The following is a 14985-nucleotide window of genomic DNA, read 5'->3' on the forward strand; positions in this document are numbered from 1 at the left end:
GTATCTACCTGTATCACAGTGTCAGGCTCTATCGCACCTGAGCATTGATGTTACAAAGTAAAGCGCTACGCTTAGGCATTTCTTTTGTTTTGAACTGTTACATCTATGCTTTCTGTCATGAACTTTGACATCCATGTGTTTTTGATTACTTCTGGATGTGAGCCATCCTTCCTTGTTTGCAGTAAGCTGCATCACGCCATGGCTGACACAATCTCAATCAGCAACTGTTATACTTCAACCGTTAGTGTCTGTCAGATTCTAAAATGAAGGTGTAGCTGTACTTTTATTTGATGCTTTTAACGTTCCACTGCAAGTAGATAGTCAGATCGTTGTGACTGTTTTCATACTTTCTGGCTGTTTCATGTGACACTATTTCTCAGGTCATGTAATAACCTTGGTATCACCATTCAGTCATACATGCTGCCATAGTCATACGTGCTGCCATAGTCATACATGCTGCCATAGTCATACGTGCTGCCATAGTATGCATTAAATAACATCTACTGCAACTTAGTTTTAGTAGTTTCAACTCTATTTTTAAAGAAGATGGCGCATAATCCTGACTAGTTAATCACATAGCGTTTACTGTAAGGCGGCTCTTCCCTGTTCGTCTTCATGACCGGATCTATTATGATTGACGGAGGATATCTCACACCCCCTTTTGTTTGATGAAACAATAAAGCTCAAAACATAATGACAAAGATGTATTCGGAGTGTATGAAAACAATATGTCACTGGAAAGTCTTTTTAGGAGTCTAATGTTTTCACGCAGCAGCAACATTTGAAAAAAAACCAACTCACTTATGATCTTTGACTTTTCTCTGTCCCCTCTATTCTATTATCTGATGAACTTGGTTCCTTGTGGGGATGAAATATGCAGATCATTGTCAGGATTGATGGCCTTATGATATTTATTTTTGATATATAGAAGAGATAAAAATCTGGATTCACATAGGTGAGTTGCCGTGACAAAAAATACGGTGTCTTCATCTTCACGATTAATTCTTGCACCCTCCGGGAACAACAGCCCTTTAGGGGTGGTGACCTGTCGACCACCCTAATTGGGAAGCTTGCTCTAAGGTCACCGTGTCACTTTTAATTGATTTTTGTTTTTCAATCCATCATAAACAAAGATACATTTTTAAAGGTCATATATGTAAATTATGCTGCCAAATTGAATTGAATCCATACTGCAATACGTTTCTTGTGTCATCATTTTTTTGAGAGCGTTGAATTCTAATGCAAAAACAACTTGCAATACATATTTTAGTTTAAATTCGTTGTGTTAACTCTATATAACTTGATATAAGTTGTATATTGAACACTTTTGTTGGTTTAGCTACTTGTAAATACACATAGTGTCAGTGCTCATGCAGTAATATTTGATGTCAAACTCATATCCGTTCTACATTTCAGATGTTTGTGGCCATTTCACGACTGGTACTCAAGGACAAAAAGAATAGACAAGTTCTCTTGAAAGACACGGCAGCCGGGGGAATTAAATTGGACAAGTCCTCTAAAAAAGGCAAAAAGGGCTGCTGCTAGTGGATACAGTAGAACAAGAATATTACATAAGACCTATATGATGGACTAGTTGCTGTCTAGTCATATAGTCAGCCAAAACATGTGCAAAGTCTTCAGATATGATATGGTAGGCAAGGGAATGCATGTTTTTGTGCTCATGCTCTACAAGCGTATTGACCATGTAGATAATCATTTTTCACTATGAGTATTGTCTAAGATCTTTCGGAGACATGCGAGTGTTTCTTTTATAACTTACATTTCTTTGGCTCAATGGTGAACATACATGCTCTGCATTCAAGGGCCTTGTTCAGACTTGCTATTTTTTCTTAATTTTTATTTACTATTTTAGCACAAAATATGCAGCACTCAACACAATTATTACCTTGCAACAAATTTTACCATAGAACTGGGTTGATGTATTGAATAAAGTATTATTTATATGCCAAATAAAAAGAAATGCATAATCATATTTGTTCTGTAAATTTGTACAGTACATTTTCCAGTAGCTCAACTCAACTGGGATAATAAAAAAACATACATGTGTTCAATCACATGTTAGCGCATCTTAACACATGTTAGCACATCTTAGCATAGCCACATATCTGTAGAGGCACAATGTACTTTTCTAAGATAGCTGGTAGGTCTTGATCAATCGCTTTCTTGCACTAAAACATGAAAAGTGTTTGACAGTCAAGCAATACAGTTGCTATGGAAGTTAGCTCAAGTCTACTGAAATTCTTTGAGTTTAAATTGGCCACTTCAAATAAATGAAATAGTAGAAAATGCTAATACTTTTTAGAGACAAATAGCAAAATGCTATTATTATACGGCTTTGATTTGAACACTTGAAATAGTAAAAAGGTTGGTACGATTACGCATTGTCAAAGCATGCGCTAAGCCTTGCTATAGTAAAAAGGTTGGTAAGATTACATATGGTCAAAGCATGCTCCAAGCCTTACTATAGTAAAAAGGTTGGTAAGATTACGTATGGTCAAAGCATGCTCCAAGCCTTGCTATAGTAAAAAGGTTGGTAAGATTATGTATGGTCAAAGCATGCTCCAAGCTTTGCTATAGTAAAAAGGTTGGTACGATTACGTATGGTCAAAGCATGCTCCAAGCCTTGCTATAGTAAAAAGGTTGGTAAGATTATGTATGGTCAAAGCATGCTCCAAGCCTTGCTATAGTAAAAAGGTTGGTAAGATTATGTATGGTCAAAGCATGCTCCAAGCTTTGCTATAGTAAAAAGGTTGGTACGATTACGTATGGTCAAAGCATGCTCTAAGCCTTGCTATTCCTCAAACAATCAAAATTCAAAATAAAACCATTCCCTAAAATTTTTCTGAAGAGAAATGATGTGTGCAACTCATGTATACGTTTATCTCTATCAAACTTGGCTATGAATCTGTCGCATGTTCTTTGCATCAAAAAAAAAGAAATATAAAAAATGGTATGTAAAGTGAATGGTGAAGTTCTGTCACAAGTTTAAATTTTACCGTATTCAAAAATCAAAATGCACTACCTATATTACTATGCCCTTGACCTGGCTTAAGATTTAGAAAAAAGGTTGTGCCTATCTTGTATGAATACTTGCTATTGAAACACCTGTGTATTGTGTATTGGCTACATAAAATCTAACACAAAACATCGTGCAGTCACTGCTGTACTAAATCCTTCCTATTTATAGTTTCACTAGTATATGAATTTTGATAAGCTGTCATGTGCAGTTAATCACAAAATATGTAGACATAGTTTTGCAGGTTCAGCAAGACAGTTGTCTTGAAAGTGGAAGCTATACCTGCTTCATATAGTAAATATAAAAGCTGAAAGCCGAAATGGAAATGTAGTAAATAAAAGATAGATTACCGTATCTGCAGTCTCCTTGGGCAGGCCGTCACAGAATAAACTATCAATCTCCTTTGCTATCCATGGCTGCAAAATCAATATCTAAATTTATTTATTTACTTTTCTGCGTTGCTTCACTTGAGATTCCATTTGTTTCTTCTCTCTAAAACTGTTTATGATGTCACAACCAACAAGTCAATGCTTCAGCTTAACAAAAGCGACCAATAAACTTGGTTGACTTTGTAAAAGGCAATAAACCCTTACAAGAGAAAAAAGCAACATGTTATTCATTGTCTAACCAGTTGCTGGCAGCCTTTAGGCTATTTGGGTCAACCTGTAAAATTGATTTACACGTAGTTTCACACATGCCCACAAAAACCTTTCTACAAGCTCCCTTCTACGGGTTTAACAGAATGGAAAGAAAAGCAGGAAATAAGTTTACTAGAACGGTGGCAGTCTTGTGCTCTGTGAGAGATCATCATATGTAATAACTATGCGCACAACTGTACTGCAGTGCAGCGGGGCGGTCAAGTGGTGCATATGGTAGTAGGAATTGCTGAGAGACTGAATATCTGGGTTCAATTCCTGTGTGGTGTAATTTTTTTCGTAATACTCTTAGCTGGCTTCAGAAAGATGCAGCTCCTATTATGGTAAAGATTAGTATGAAAAAGGATACCTACCATCACCTAAAATAGCCATTTTTAGTCATGCTATTCACTGGCAATAAGTTGGAGAGTGTTTTGCGAAATTAAGTAATGAATGATTTTGTTCCGGTTAGAAAAAAAGATCATAGAGCTAAAGAGAATACAAGATAGTAAAATTAATAAAACACATTGCAAAGTAAAAGGTATCACTGGAGAGAATTCAACAGTGTTCTACTACTTATTGAAGCTGCTGATGAACGCCTAGAAAGTGGATGAGAGTTTGTGAACTAAACAACTAGAGGGCGCAGAAGCAGGTAGCAAGCGAGGCAACTAACGGGTGCGCGAGGCATTTTATGGGGTAGATTGGACAGTAAGAAAACAAAATAATTTAGAAAGTTGTACAACTAGTAGAGACATAAGTAGTTAGGTTGTACAACTAGTAGAGACATAAGTAGTTAGGTTGTACAACTAGTAGAGACATAAGTAGTCAGTAGGCCGCACAATTAGTAGAGACATAAGTAGTCAGTAGCCTGTACAACTAGTAGAAATATAAGTAGTTAGTAGGCTGTATTACCAGTAGCCCATATACTGGCTTAATGCAGTGAAATAAATGTTGAAACTATTCCAATAGGATGTTCCTATATAGGATTCCTATAGGCCGCCAGTTTTTGTACTATCATAACATTTTCCTGTTGTCACTATAAGCTTGTTTGAGAGCATAGGTTTACCACAAAGAGAAGCTTGTTTTTCACCGGTACATTTGCCTGAAATGTATTATCTGTGGATTAGCCAACAACAAAAGTCAATGTTTATCTATTTGTGCCTTTTTCTAACAATACTTACGATCTGCTAATTGACCTTACTACTGATTTGTTGTATTCCTTAAATTAGAGTTTAATCACTGAATTGGCAAATAGCAAACACATCTAGATCTGCAAACATCTCCTTCACCAGCGCAGGTACTTTTGTCAGCGGGGAGCTCAAACTGGATCAGGTGAAGATGGTATGTTTTCTATAGCGAAACCTAGTTCATCATTTTGAAGCTTGGTCACCCTTACCTCTTCACTCAAAGCTAGATCTTTAATACCGTCAACAAGATCTCTACAGAGTGTACATTCTATTGAGCTGTTCTTACCAAGGCCGATAGCAGTCAACAAGTCCATTCCTGCAACAATAAACTGCCCTATAGTTGCGTGCATCAAGCCTGGGGAAGGTATATTTGTGTCTAACAAACCCTTTTACTGCAAGTCACAGCAAACTAACCGCAATGATTTTTGAAAAATAATTTAAAGCAAATTAATAAAATTAGAACAACAAAAGATATGCAACATATAGCAGTATGAATAAACCTTGTAATCTGTGATATACCGTTCTTACCTAGCATTAATCCTTTTTAACAAATAATATTTCACCGACACAAAGAAATCATGAAAGCATGGGTTTAGCAAACTGTGTGTAGTTGCGGACAGTTTAAAAACAACTGTGAACATACAACGACGTTTTGTCAGCATTCCACATACAAAGAAACATCATTATAAATGACTAAATCAAGCATCCCATAAAATTACCATCAGGGTGCTGGCCTTGGGAGAATCACACCCATAACTTTACGCTATACTATTCCTCTAAAATGTTAGTGTCAAGAGGCATTGTAAGCACCAGAGACTCAGAGGGTTAATAATATTTTACTCAAAGTTAGCTTACAGATCGAGGAATAGGACTACTCTAGGAACAATTCTTACACAGATATGAATATTACTTGCTTTACCACCTGCTAGCACGCATGTTTGAACTAAAAAGCTACCTTTATAGCAAACCCTGTCAGTTAGGTCATCTTTAGTCGAGTCTTTCCAAAGATAATTTAAACTTTGCACATTTCGTTGGTCTCTACATACATATTCTTCAGCACCAAAAACAACCTTTATGCAAATTAAACTAAATACATTATTGTAGAGCAATACTAAAATTAGAAAATTTTGAAAGACTATTTTGCAGTTGCTTTGTGTTCAACAAATATTACTAGTCCCTAAAACTTTGTTGTTATTACTCACAATGAGATACCAATATAAATATCTTCCAAGTACATGTCATAAAAAATATTTCAAGTGTCGTTTACACATATTGTTCTTATATAGATACTACATGTAGATTGAAGACCACAGATATGTTTTGAGCTTCAATTCTGTTGCACTAGTCTATATAGTTTACTAACTATAAATGAAGCCTTGTGATGCCGGGCAGGCACCCAGCTCTTGACAGATTTTTTTGGGAGTAGCGTCTTTCAAGTTCCACAGCTCATCACCGATTTTCTCTCCCATACTGATACACTAAAACAATGCAAATACCATATGTAACTCATGGTTTGTCTTTTAGAGAAAGTGTACTCTAGTTAAAAACTCTAAGGAAATGTGAAACAGACCCTTAGTAACTGATGGCAATTAATTTTCCGATAAATCGCTAAAACAATCTCTTTTAACATAACATTGCAAATCATATGCAAATGTATCACAATGTACCAATATGAAGTTGTACTGGGAAGAGGTTAGCTACATTATACATGCTTTTATTGGTCAGTTTGTAATACAAAAAAACGTTCTACATATGGCGTCAATGAAAGTTACAAAAAATATAAAAGTACTGCCATATAGTGTCATAAATGCAAAAACACAAATTTGCAATGCAAGAAAGATATGAAATTACAAATTTTAGGTGTACAGTTTCTTTGACATTGTTGATATTCACTTATAAAATCTAAAAGTGAAGCAAGTATTTTGATATAAGAATATTTCTTTTTTTAAATCTTAACTAGAATACATAATTCTAAAATTTTTTTAAACAATGTGGACTGAGTTCTTTTTTTTGAAAAGCACAACATACTTAAAACTTATACAAACATTATTATGGCCTTTACTTTTTTAATCTTTTAATCTTAATACTTTTACTTTACTGCTATGGATTACACTTGCAAATCCATAACAATACTTCTATGGATTACACTTGCAAATCCATAACAATACTGCTATGGATTACACTTGCAAATCCATAACAATACATCTATGGATTACACTTGCAAGTCCATAACAATACTTCTATGGATTACACTTGCAAGTCCATAACAATACATCTATGGATTACACTTGCAAATCCATAACAATACATCTATGGATTACACTTGCAAGCCCATAACAATACTGCTATGGATGACACTTGCAAATCCACAACAATACTGCTATGGATTACACTTGCAAATCCATAACAATACATCTATGGATTACACTTGCAAGTCCATAACAATACTTCTATGGATTACACTTGCAAGTCCATAACAATACATCTATGGATTACACTTGCAAATCCATAACAATACATCAATGGATTACACTTGCAAGTCCATAACAATACTGCTATGGATTACACTTGCAAATCCATAACAATACTGCTATGGATTACACTTGCAAATCCATAACAATACTGCTATGGATTACACTTGCAAGTCCATAACAATACTTCTATGGATTACACTTGCAAGTCCATAACAATACATCTATGGATTACACTTGCAAATCCATAACAATACATCTATGGATTACACTTGCAAGTCCATAACAATACTTCTATGGATTACACTTGCAAGTCCATAACAATACTTCTATGGATTACACTTGCAAGTCCATAACAATACTTCTATGGATTACACTTGCAAATCCATAACAATACTTCTATGGATTACACTTGCATGTCCATAACAATACTTCTATGGATTACACTTGCAAGTCCATAACAATACTTCTATGGATTACACTTGCAAATCCATAGCAATACTTCTATGGATTACACTTGCATGTCCATAACAATACTTCTATGGATTACACTTGCATGTCCATAACAATACTTCTATGGATTACACTTGCAAGTCTATAACAATACTTCTATGGATTACACTTGCAAGTCCATAACAATACATCTATGGATTACACTTGCATGTCTATAACAATAATTCTATGGATTACACTTGCATGTCCATAACAATACTTCTATGGATTACACTTGCATGTCCATAACAATACTTCTATGGATTACACTTGCATGTCCATAACAATACTTCTATGGATTACACTTGCAAATCCATAACAATACTGCTATGGATTACACTTGCAAGTCCATAACAATACTTTTATGGATTACACTTGCAAATCCATAACAATACTTCTATGGATTACACTTGCAAATCCATAACAATACTGCTATGGATTACACTTGCAAATCCATGACAATACTTCTATGGATTACACTTGCAAGTCCATAACAATACTTCTATGGATTACACTTGCAAAGCCATAACAATACTTCTATGGATTACACTTGCAAGTCCATAACAATACTGCTATGGATTACACTTGCAAATCCATAACAATACTTCTATGGATTACACTTGCAAATCCATAACAATACTTCTATGGATTACACTTGCAAGTCCATAACAATACTTCTATGGATTACACTTGCAAGTCCATAACAATACTTCTATGGATTACACTTGCAAATCCATAACAATACTGCTATGGATTACACTTGCAAATCAATAACAATACATCTATGGATTACACTTGCAAGTCCATAACAATACTTCTATGGATTACACTTGCAAGTCCATAACAATACTTCTATGGATTACACTCTCAAATCCATAACAATACTGCTATGGATTACACTTGCAAATCCATAACAATACTTCTATGGATTACACTTGCAAATCCATAACAATACTTCTATAGATTACACTTGCAAATCCATAACAATACTTCTATGGATTACACTTGCAAATCCATAACAATACTTCTATGGATTACACTTGCAAGTCCATAACAATACTTCCATGGATTACACTTGCAAGTCCATAACAATACTTCTATGGATTACACTTGCAAATCCATAACAATACTTCTATAGATTAAACTTGCAAATCCATAACAATACTGCTATGGATTACACTTGCAAATCCATAACAATACTTCTATGGATTACACTTGCAAGTCCATAACAATACTTTTATGGATTACACTTGCAAGTCCATAACAATACTTCTATGGATTACACTTGCAAATCCATAACAATACTGCTATGGATTACACTTGCAAATCCATAACAATACTTCTACGGATTACACTTGCAAGTCCATAACAATACTTTTATGGATTACACTTGCAAGTCCATAACAATACTTTTATGGATTACACTTGCAAGTCCATAACAATACTTCTATGGATTACACTTGCAAGTCCATAACAATACTTCCATGGATTACACTTGCAAGTCCATAACAATACTTCTATGGATTACACTTGCAAATCCATAACAATACTTCTATAGATTACATTTGCAAATCCATAACAATACTGCTATGGATTACACTTGCAAGTCCATAACAATACTTCTATGGATTACACTTGCAAGTCCATAACAATACTTTTATGGATTACACTTGCAAGTCCATAACAATACTTCTATGGATTACACTTGCAAATCCATAACAATACTGCTATGGATTACACTTGCAAATCCATAACAATACTTCTACGGATTACACTTGCAAGTCCATAACAATACTTTTATGGATTACACTTGCAAGTCCATAACAATACTTTTATGGATTACACTTGCAAGTCCATAACAATACTTCTATGGATTACACTTGCAAATCCATAACAATACTGCTATGGATTACACTTGCAAATCCATAACAATACTTCTATGGATTACACTTGCAAATCCATAACAATACTTTTATGGATTACACTTGCAAGTCCATAACAATATTTTAGTTTATACAAATGATGTTACTCAGTAGCTGTTCAGTATTTATGTTTTTACTATAACAAGAACTGTGTCTGTTCATCCATTTGTCACAAGCCACAGTTGGAGGTTGGAAAAACTACTGCATCGTACAAAATTTGCGCTCACGACATTTGGGTCAACAACCGGGCACACTACCACCTGCTCCAATTGACCATAATCAACTACACACATTTATGAATGGTTATGTAGATAATTTTTATCTATGCATTACCGGAAAACATGAAAATCTCTCAGAGCACACCGGACTACTAGGGTTTCAGTAAACATAAAAATGCACCATTATAAGCTTCACCCTTTGAGTTAAGAATAAAAAAACCATTTATTTAAAGAGCGTGTGTAAACGCTCTGTATGCAGCTCCCTCTGACTATATGTATGAACATTGTCTGTCGGTAGAGTAGACCTTATCCAACTTGAAAACTTTTTAAGCTTGGGATTCTTTTCTGTCAAGATTAGATTGTAATTGTCTGTAATAACACTTTAATGACTTGAAAATTGTTTTATGCTATAGTGTCTATGGATGCTTGTACTGACACTCTGGTCAAATGATTCTAATTCACATTGCTATGTGGCATATAGGATATGTAGGCTATTTACTTTTAACTAAATCTACTTGCCTTAACTTGTGTTCTTTACTGCTAGCATGACTATAACAGCTAACTAGAGGCATTCATAGTTGTGAAGATAATGGACAGTGTGTTAGAATTGCACTTTGCATTCCAATGACCTTTGCTTGGAATTTTCTTAACCACTGCTCAGTTGTGGGATTTCAACATGAAAAAATTTAATTTGGTTTCAAATTTAATGAGGACTATGGACTTATTATACATAAAATATATATCAATGTAAATTTCATACAGGCCTACAGTGGAACCTCGGTTCTCAAACATAGTCCATTCAAGAAGGTTGTTCAAAAACTGAGTTGTTCGAGATCCGGAACAACTTTTGCCATTAAAATTAATGTATGTAAATTTTAATCTGTTCCAAATCGAGAAAACAACTTCGGTAAAGTATTTTTCTAACATTTTACACCATAAACTGTAGGCCTACTGTATACTGCATAGTATAAATAAAAATGGGTAGATATAGATCGTGATTAATTTTAAAAAAAGATAGTTTATTTATCATAATGGAAAAAGAAAACAAAAAGTAAACACTTCGTATGTTTTGCTCTTAAAACATCAAAAACATTAAAGGTTAAGATACAGTACCAAAAATTGCAGAAATTGATAATGAAACAGCTAAAAATGCAAAAGATCAGTTACATCAAAAATTGGGTGAAAAAAAAAATATAAACAGCAATGGCATGTTTACTTCACATCTTTGAAGGAGGATACTCCTCCAAAACAATTTAGGGTAACTCGACGGGAGGAGTTGTCTCCTCAGCAAATCTCTTCGGTAGAGGAGACGTCGTCCCAGATGGTTCCTTCCTTTTTGTAAAGAACTTATGAAGCATAACTTGCTTCTCCCTTTGTTGAGAACCTTCTGAAAGTTGCTCATAACGACGTCGAATGTTTTCATGCTGTTTCCGGAGCTGTTCCGAACATTTAATTTCAATGCGTATGCTCCGGGTTTGGTCAAAAACCAAGTTTATGTTTGAGATCCGAAATGAACCAATCTCAAATTTTTTGTTCGAAAACCGAGTTGATCAAGAACCAAAGCGTTCAAGAACCAAGGTTCCACTGTACGTACGTATGTACGTACATATTACGCAAAAACAGTTGAAATTGTAAAGTAATTCTTTGCGAAAGGCATAGACCATGTGCTTATGAAAAGGGTTACAGTCTATTGCTTATTTGCATGCAAGCTACATAGTTAAAATATCAGTGATTCTAAATTTTCCAATTAAAAAAATATGAACAAAATGTCCTTCAATGTTTTTAATGTTTGCAGCACGACAAAAAGGTCCGTAAAGTTTGGCAACCCTTCTTGGTGACCCCTTGGTTACTCTACCTTATCACCTGTTGTCAGGTTAAGCAAGTCACAGAATGTTGTAATATATAGGGCTATCTGGGTCTTTGACTTGAACTGTGGAAAGAGATACTTTTGAGCAGCATGCATCTCAGTTTGGCAGAGAACACACTCCAACGGCACATCGTGCTCATCCTATAACACAAAAAGAGTTAAAGGTTGTGACACCAAAGAACAAGTGAGAAAAGGAACAGCATTAGGACCTCAGGTTTTTGCGGTCAATCGTCAATCACAGGCTCGACTTCTGCAAAAAGTCAAAATTTTATATCTGATCTCAGCATTATAGTAATATGAAAAACTTAACACTAGCAAACTTTGTTTGCTGTTTAGATATCACTAATACTCACAACAAAGGAAGAATTTGTGACAAAAAAAACATAAGTGATACACATCTTCAATGGTCGTGAGAAGTTAGCATAACTGGAGTATAACAAGAAGCCTGAGTGGATGTTACTATCACCTGCTGAGAGTTATGTAAGCTTCACAGTTTAAACTATTTTAATGAGTGGTGTAATCACAAAAAAATGATGTACAAATTTTATGAAATTTCTAAATCTATCGTGATAAAGTGAACGAAATGAGGACTGATATTAGTTTTTTTCACAGAATATTGTATTGGAAGCTTATGATTCTCCGAAACCTTTTCAAGTTTTTAAGTTGTACTCTACTCTCTACTATGATTCATAGCCAACGAAAAGCAAGTCGTAAAAGAGCATTGGGGGCAAATTGACACCTTTATTAATGCTTGTGTAGCTGTCTCTTTAACTAGCCGACTGTTCATTGGCCTCGACTGAATTCTTTATCTTTAGAAGCAACCAAATCTCCTTAAAGAAATACTTTGACAAAGACAGGAGGCTGTTATTACAAAATCGTAATATTAGATTCTATACATACAACTATCTGTCAGGTGATTTGTATACATAACAATAAGCAATTGCTATACACAAAACACAAAATTACCTTTCTACAGATAGTTTACAGTAATCCACTCAGCAGTTTTTAATTTTTAACTATCCACCTTTTTATAATTTTACAAGAAGAGCCTACTCGGTTGGCCACTCAACACGCAGATAGGTCAATCACAATGGATTGAAAGCCCAATATCGAACCATGAAGAACTAATCCAAATGTCATTTTCTAAACATCTAAAGCAATAAAATAGAACTGTCGATGAATTTTAGGCCATTTGTCTGTCAGATTGTGTCTAACAGCCCAACCAGTGATAATAATTTACTTGATGCGTTGTGATCAAACAACAAGATGTCTATTGATTGGTCAGCATAACGTAATTGTTTATCAGAAGGACCTTTAGCTGGTCACATGACTCTTTCCTCCCTCCCTACCCCTCCTACACCGACTCATAACACCCTGTGTGTTAATGCTGTAAGCTCATGCCATTAATGCAAGACAATTTGATGAAAGCTAATAAATGTTTCATTCAACTAGTTTAGTTCTCACTCTTCAGGATTTTTTGATTTTAGTTATATTTTTGATCAAGCACTGTGATATTTAAATATTAGTATTAGCTAGCTGTCCTCATTGAAATGCTCAATTTAGAGACTAGCCTCAACACTTGAGATGTTAGCAATGCAGTCCAAGCTAAACAGAAGTTGCAAAAGCCTGTCATGCATAACAGAGCATGTGATTGAAGTTACTCATATATGAGTCATAAACATGCCTGGAGTAACTTGGCTAGTACTGGTAAGTAGTAATTGACAAATACTGGCTAACTATGAAAAGTGCCAGGAAACTGATCTGTTACATATGATTATGTATGAATATGACAAAGTGAATTAATTAACTAGTTCTAACATTAACAAGCTCTCAGAATTAACAAACTACTCAGGGATTCAAAGCAGTAGAAAAGATAAGGAATCAAAATACCGAATAGTTTAGCTACCTCATACATCACTGATATACTTCAATTCTCAAGTACCAGGTATTCATAGCGTACTAATTTTATTTTGTATTTTCCTAAAGATGCACTCACTCATTGTATTGCTAAATCTTTTAACCTTTTGTCAAAAGAGTTAAGATGTATACCTGAACATTGTAGTTTCACATAATCATTGTATAAATTTATTTTTTACGTTTATGAAACCCCATGGCAATATATTTTTTATTTAATGGTTTGTTTTGGTGGCACTACATACATCTAAAACATTTTTTGTATTCAAGTGATTCCAAACTGCCCAATAAAAGTATATATATCTATATATGTATGCTTTATTACTTTACCTTTTCGTTACTCATAGAGGGAGGCAAACTCTCCTGAACATCCAGGGATCTCGCTGGAATAAATGAAGCACAGTGTTACAGCAATCACTGCCTGTACGGCTTCTAAACCTCAAATTTATACACTTGTCTTCAATAGTTAGAGGTTAATGCAGGGGTTCTAGAGAGTGCAACAGTGTTGGTGATTTCATCAGCAGCTGTCTTGCGTTGCGACAGCTTCAATGGCATTCCCTGCTATTATGAGATAAGGTTATTCAATCAGGGAACAGCATGGAAAGCTTACAGCTTGAAACTTCATAGGCAGAAGTAAAGCTTCCGATGTGACTTTGGAAAATATTAAAAAGCTTCACCTTCCTGTGAAAACCTTGGCAAGAAACACTTTGCTTTCCAACATAAAATATGCTTTTAAAGACTGTTTTTTCTCTCCAAGCTAATAAAACCTTACAGGGGTCATAGCGGTGAGTCCAGTTAGCTTACCTGAGGCAGAAACAGTGAGCAGCGCCATGAGGAAAATGAGCATTCCTGAATGCATCTTGTTAGGGGCTTTTAGTAATCTCCTAGAGACAACAACTAGATAGCTAAATGATCTGCTAAGTAACTGGTGATTTACAGTTTACTGGCTTCTCTATCAACTGGCAGTCAAACAAGGGGTATGACACACTATCATGCGCTGATAAGGAAGTGATGCAATGCTGTAGTTTGGACTAGGAACCTATCCATAGTATACACGTAGCATAACTTTAGCGTCGTATATACGTAGTATATCTGTAGCATAGTATACATGTAGCATAACTGTAGCGCAGTATACTCATAGCATGTATGTAGACATGTACCAAGTTTGTAGCACAAGTGTAGCAAGCGTACAACTTATATTTGAGCTTAACCTAGTCAAATGTAGAATAAATTCAGCATAAT

General features: G+C 35.0%; 2 protein-coding genes across 2 annotated transcripts in view; one reads left to right on the forward strand and one right to left on the reverse strand.

The window, feature by feature from the left end:
- LOC137385570 (ras-related protein Rab-35-like) overlaps positions 1-1993 on the forward strand; it is a 27525-nt gene extending 25532 nt beyond the window's left edge. Inside the window, exon 6 of the mRNA XM_068072055.1 lies at positions 1417-1993. Coding sequence (XP_067928156.1) covers positions 1417-1545 — 129 coding nt within the window. The 3' untranslated portion in view covers positions 1546-1993. The remainder of the gene's footprint in view (positions 1-1416) is intronic.
- Positions 1942-14717, reverse strand: LOC137385569 (uncharacterized). The gene is made up of 7 exons (XM_068072054.1): positions 14548-14717; positions 14074-14126; positions 11818-11970; positions 6223-6337; positions 5069-5175; positions 3388-3453; positions 1942-2189 (listed from the first exon to the last, which is right to left on the reverse strand). Exons 1-7 carry the CDS (start codon positions 14600-14602, stop codon positions 2100-2102), a joined length of 639 nt encoding a protein of 212 aa, XP_067928155.1. The 5' UTR covers positions 14603-14717; the 3' UTR covers positions 1942-2099.
- Positions 14718-14985: the final 268 nt, after the last annotated feature.

The sequence above is a fragment of the Watersipora subatra genome, chromosome 1 (assembly GCF_963576615.1).
Source record: "Watersipora subatra chromosome 1, tzWatSuba1.1, whole genome shotgun sequence".
In the NCBI taxonomy this organism is placed as follows: domain Eukaryota; kingdom Metazoa; phylum Bryozoa; class Gymnolaemata; order Cheilostomatida; family Watersiporidae; genus Watersipora; species Watersipora subatra.

Coding starts and splice junctions, on each gene's coding strand:
- LOC137385569 (XM_068072054.1), bottom strand. CDS start 14,602: ATGCATTCAGGAATGCTCATTTTCCTCATGGCGCTGCTCACTGTTTCT. Junction 11,971..14,073: donor CCTCTATGAGTAACGAAAAG/GTAAAGTAATAA, acceptor TTTGTGTTATAG/GATGAGCACGATGTGCCGTT. Junction 3,454..5,068: donor ATCTAGCTTTGAGTGAAGAG/GTAAGGGTGACC, acceptor TTGATTTTGCAG/CCATGGATAGCAAAGGAGAT.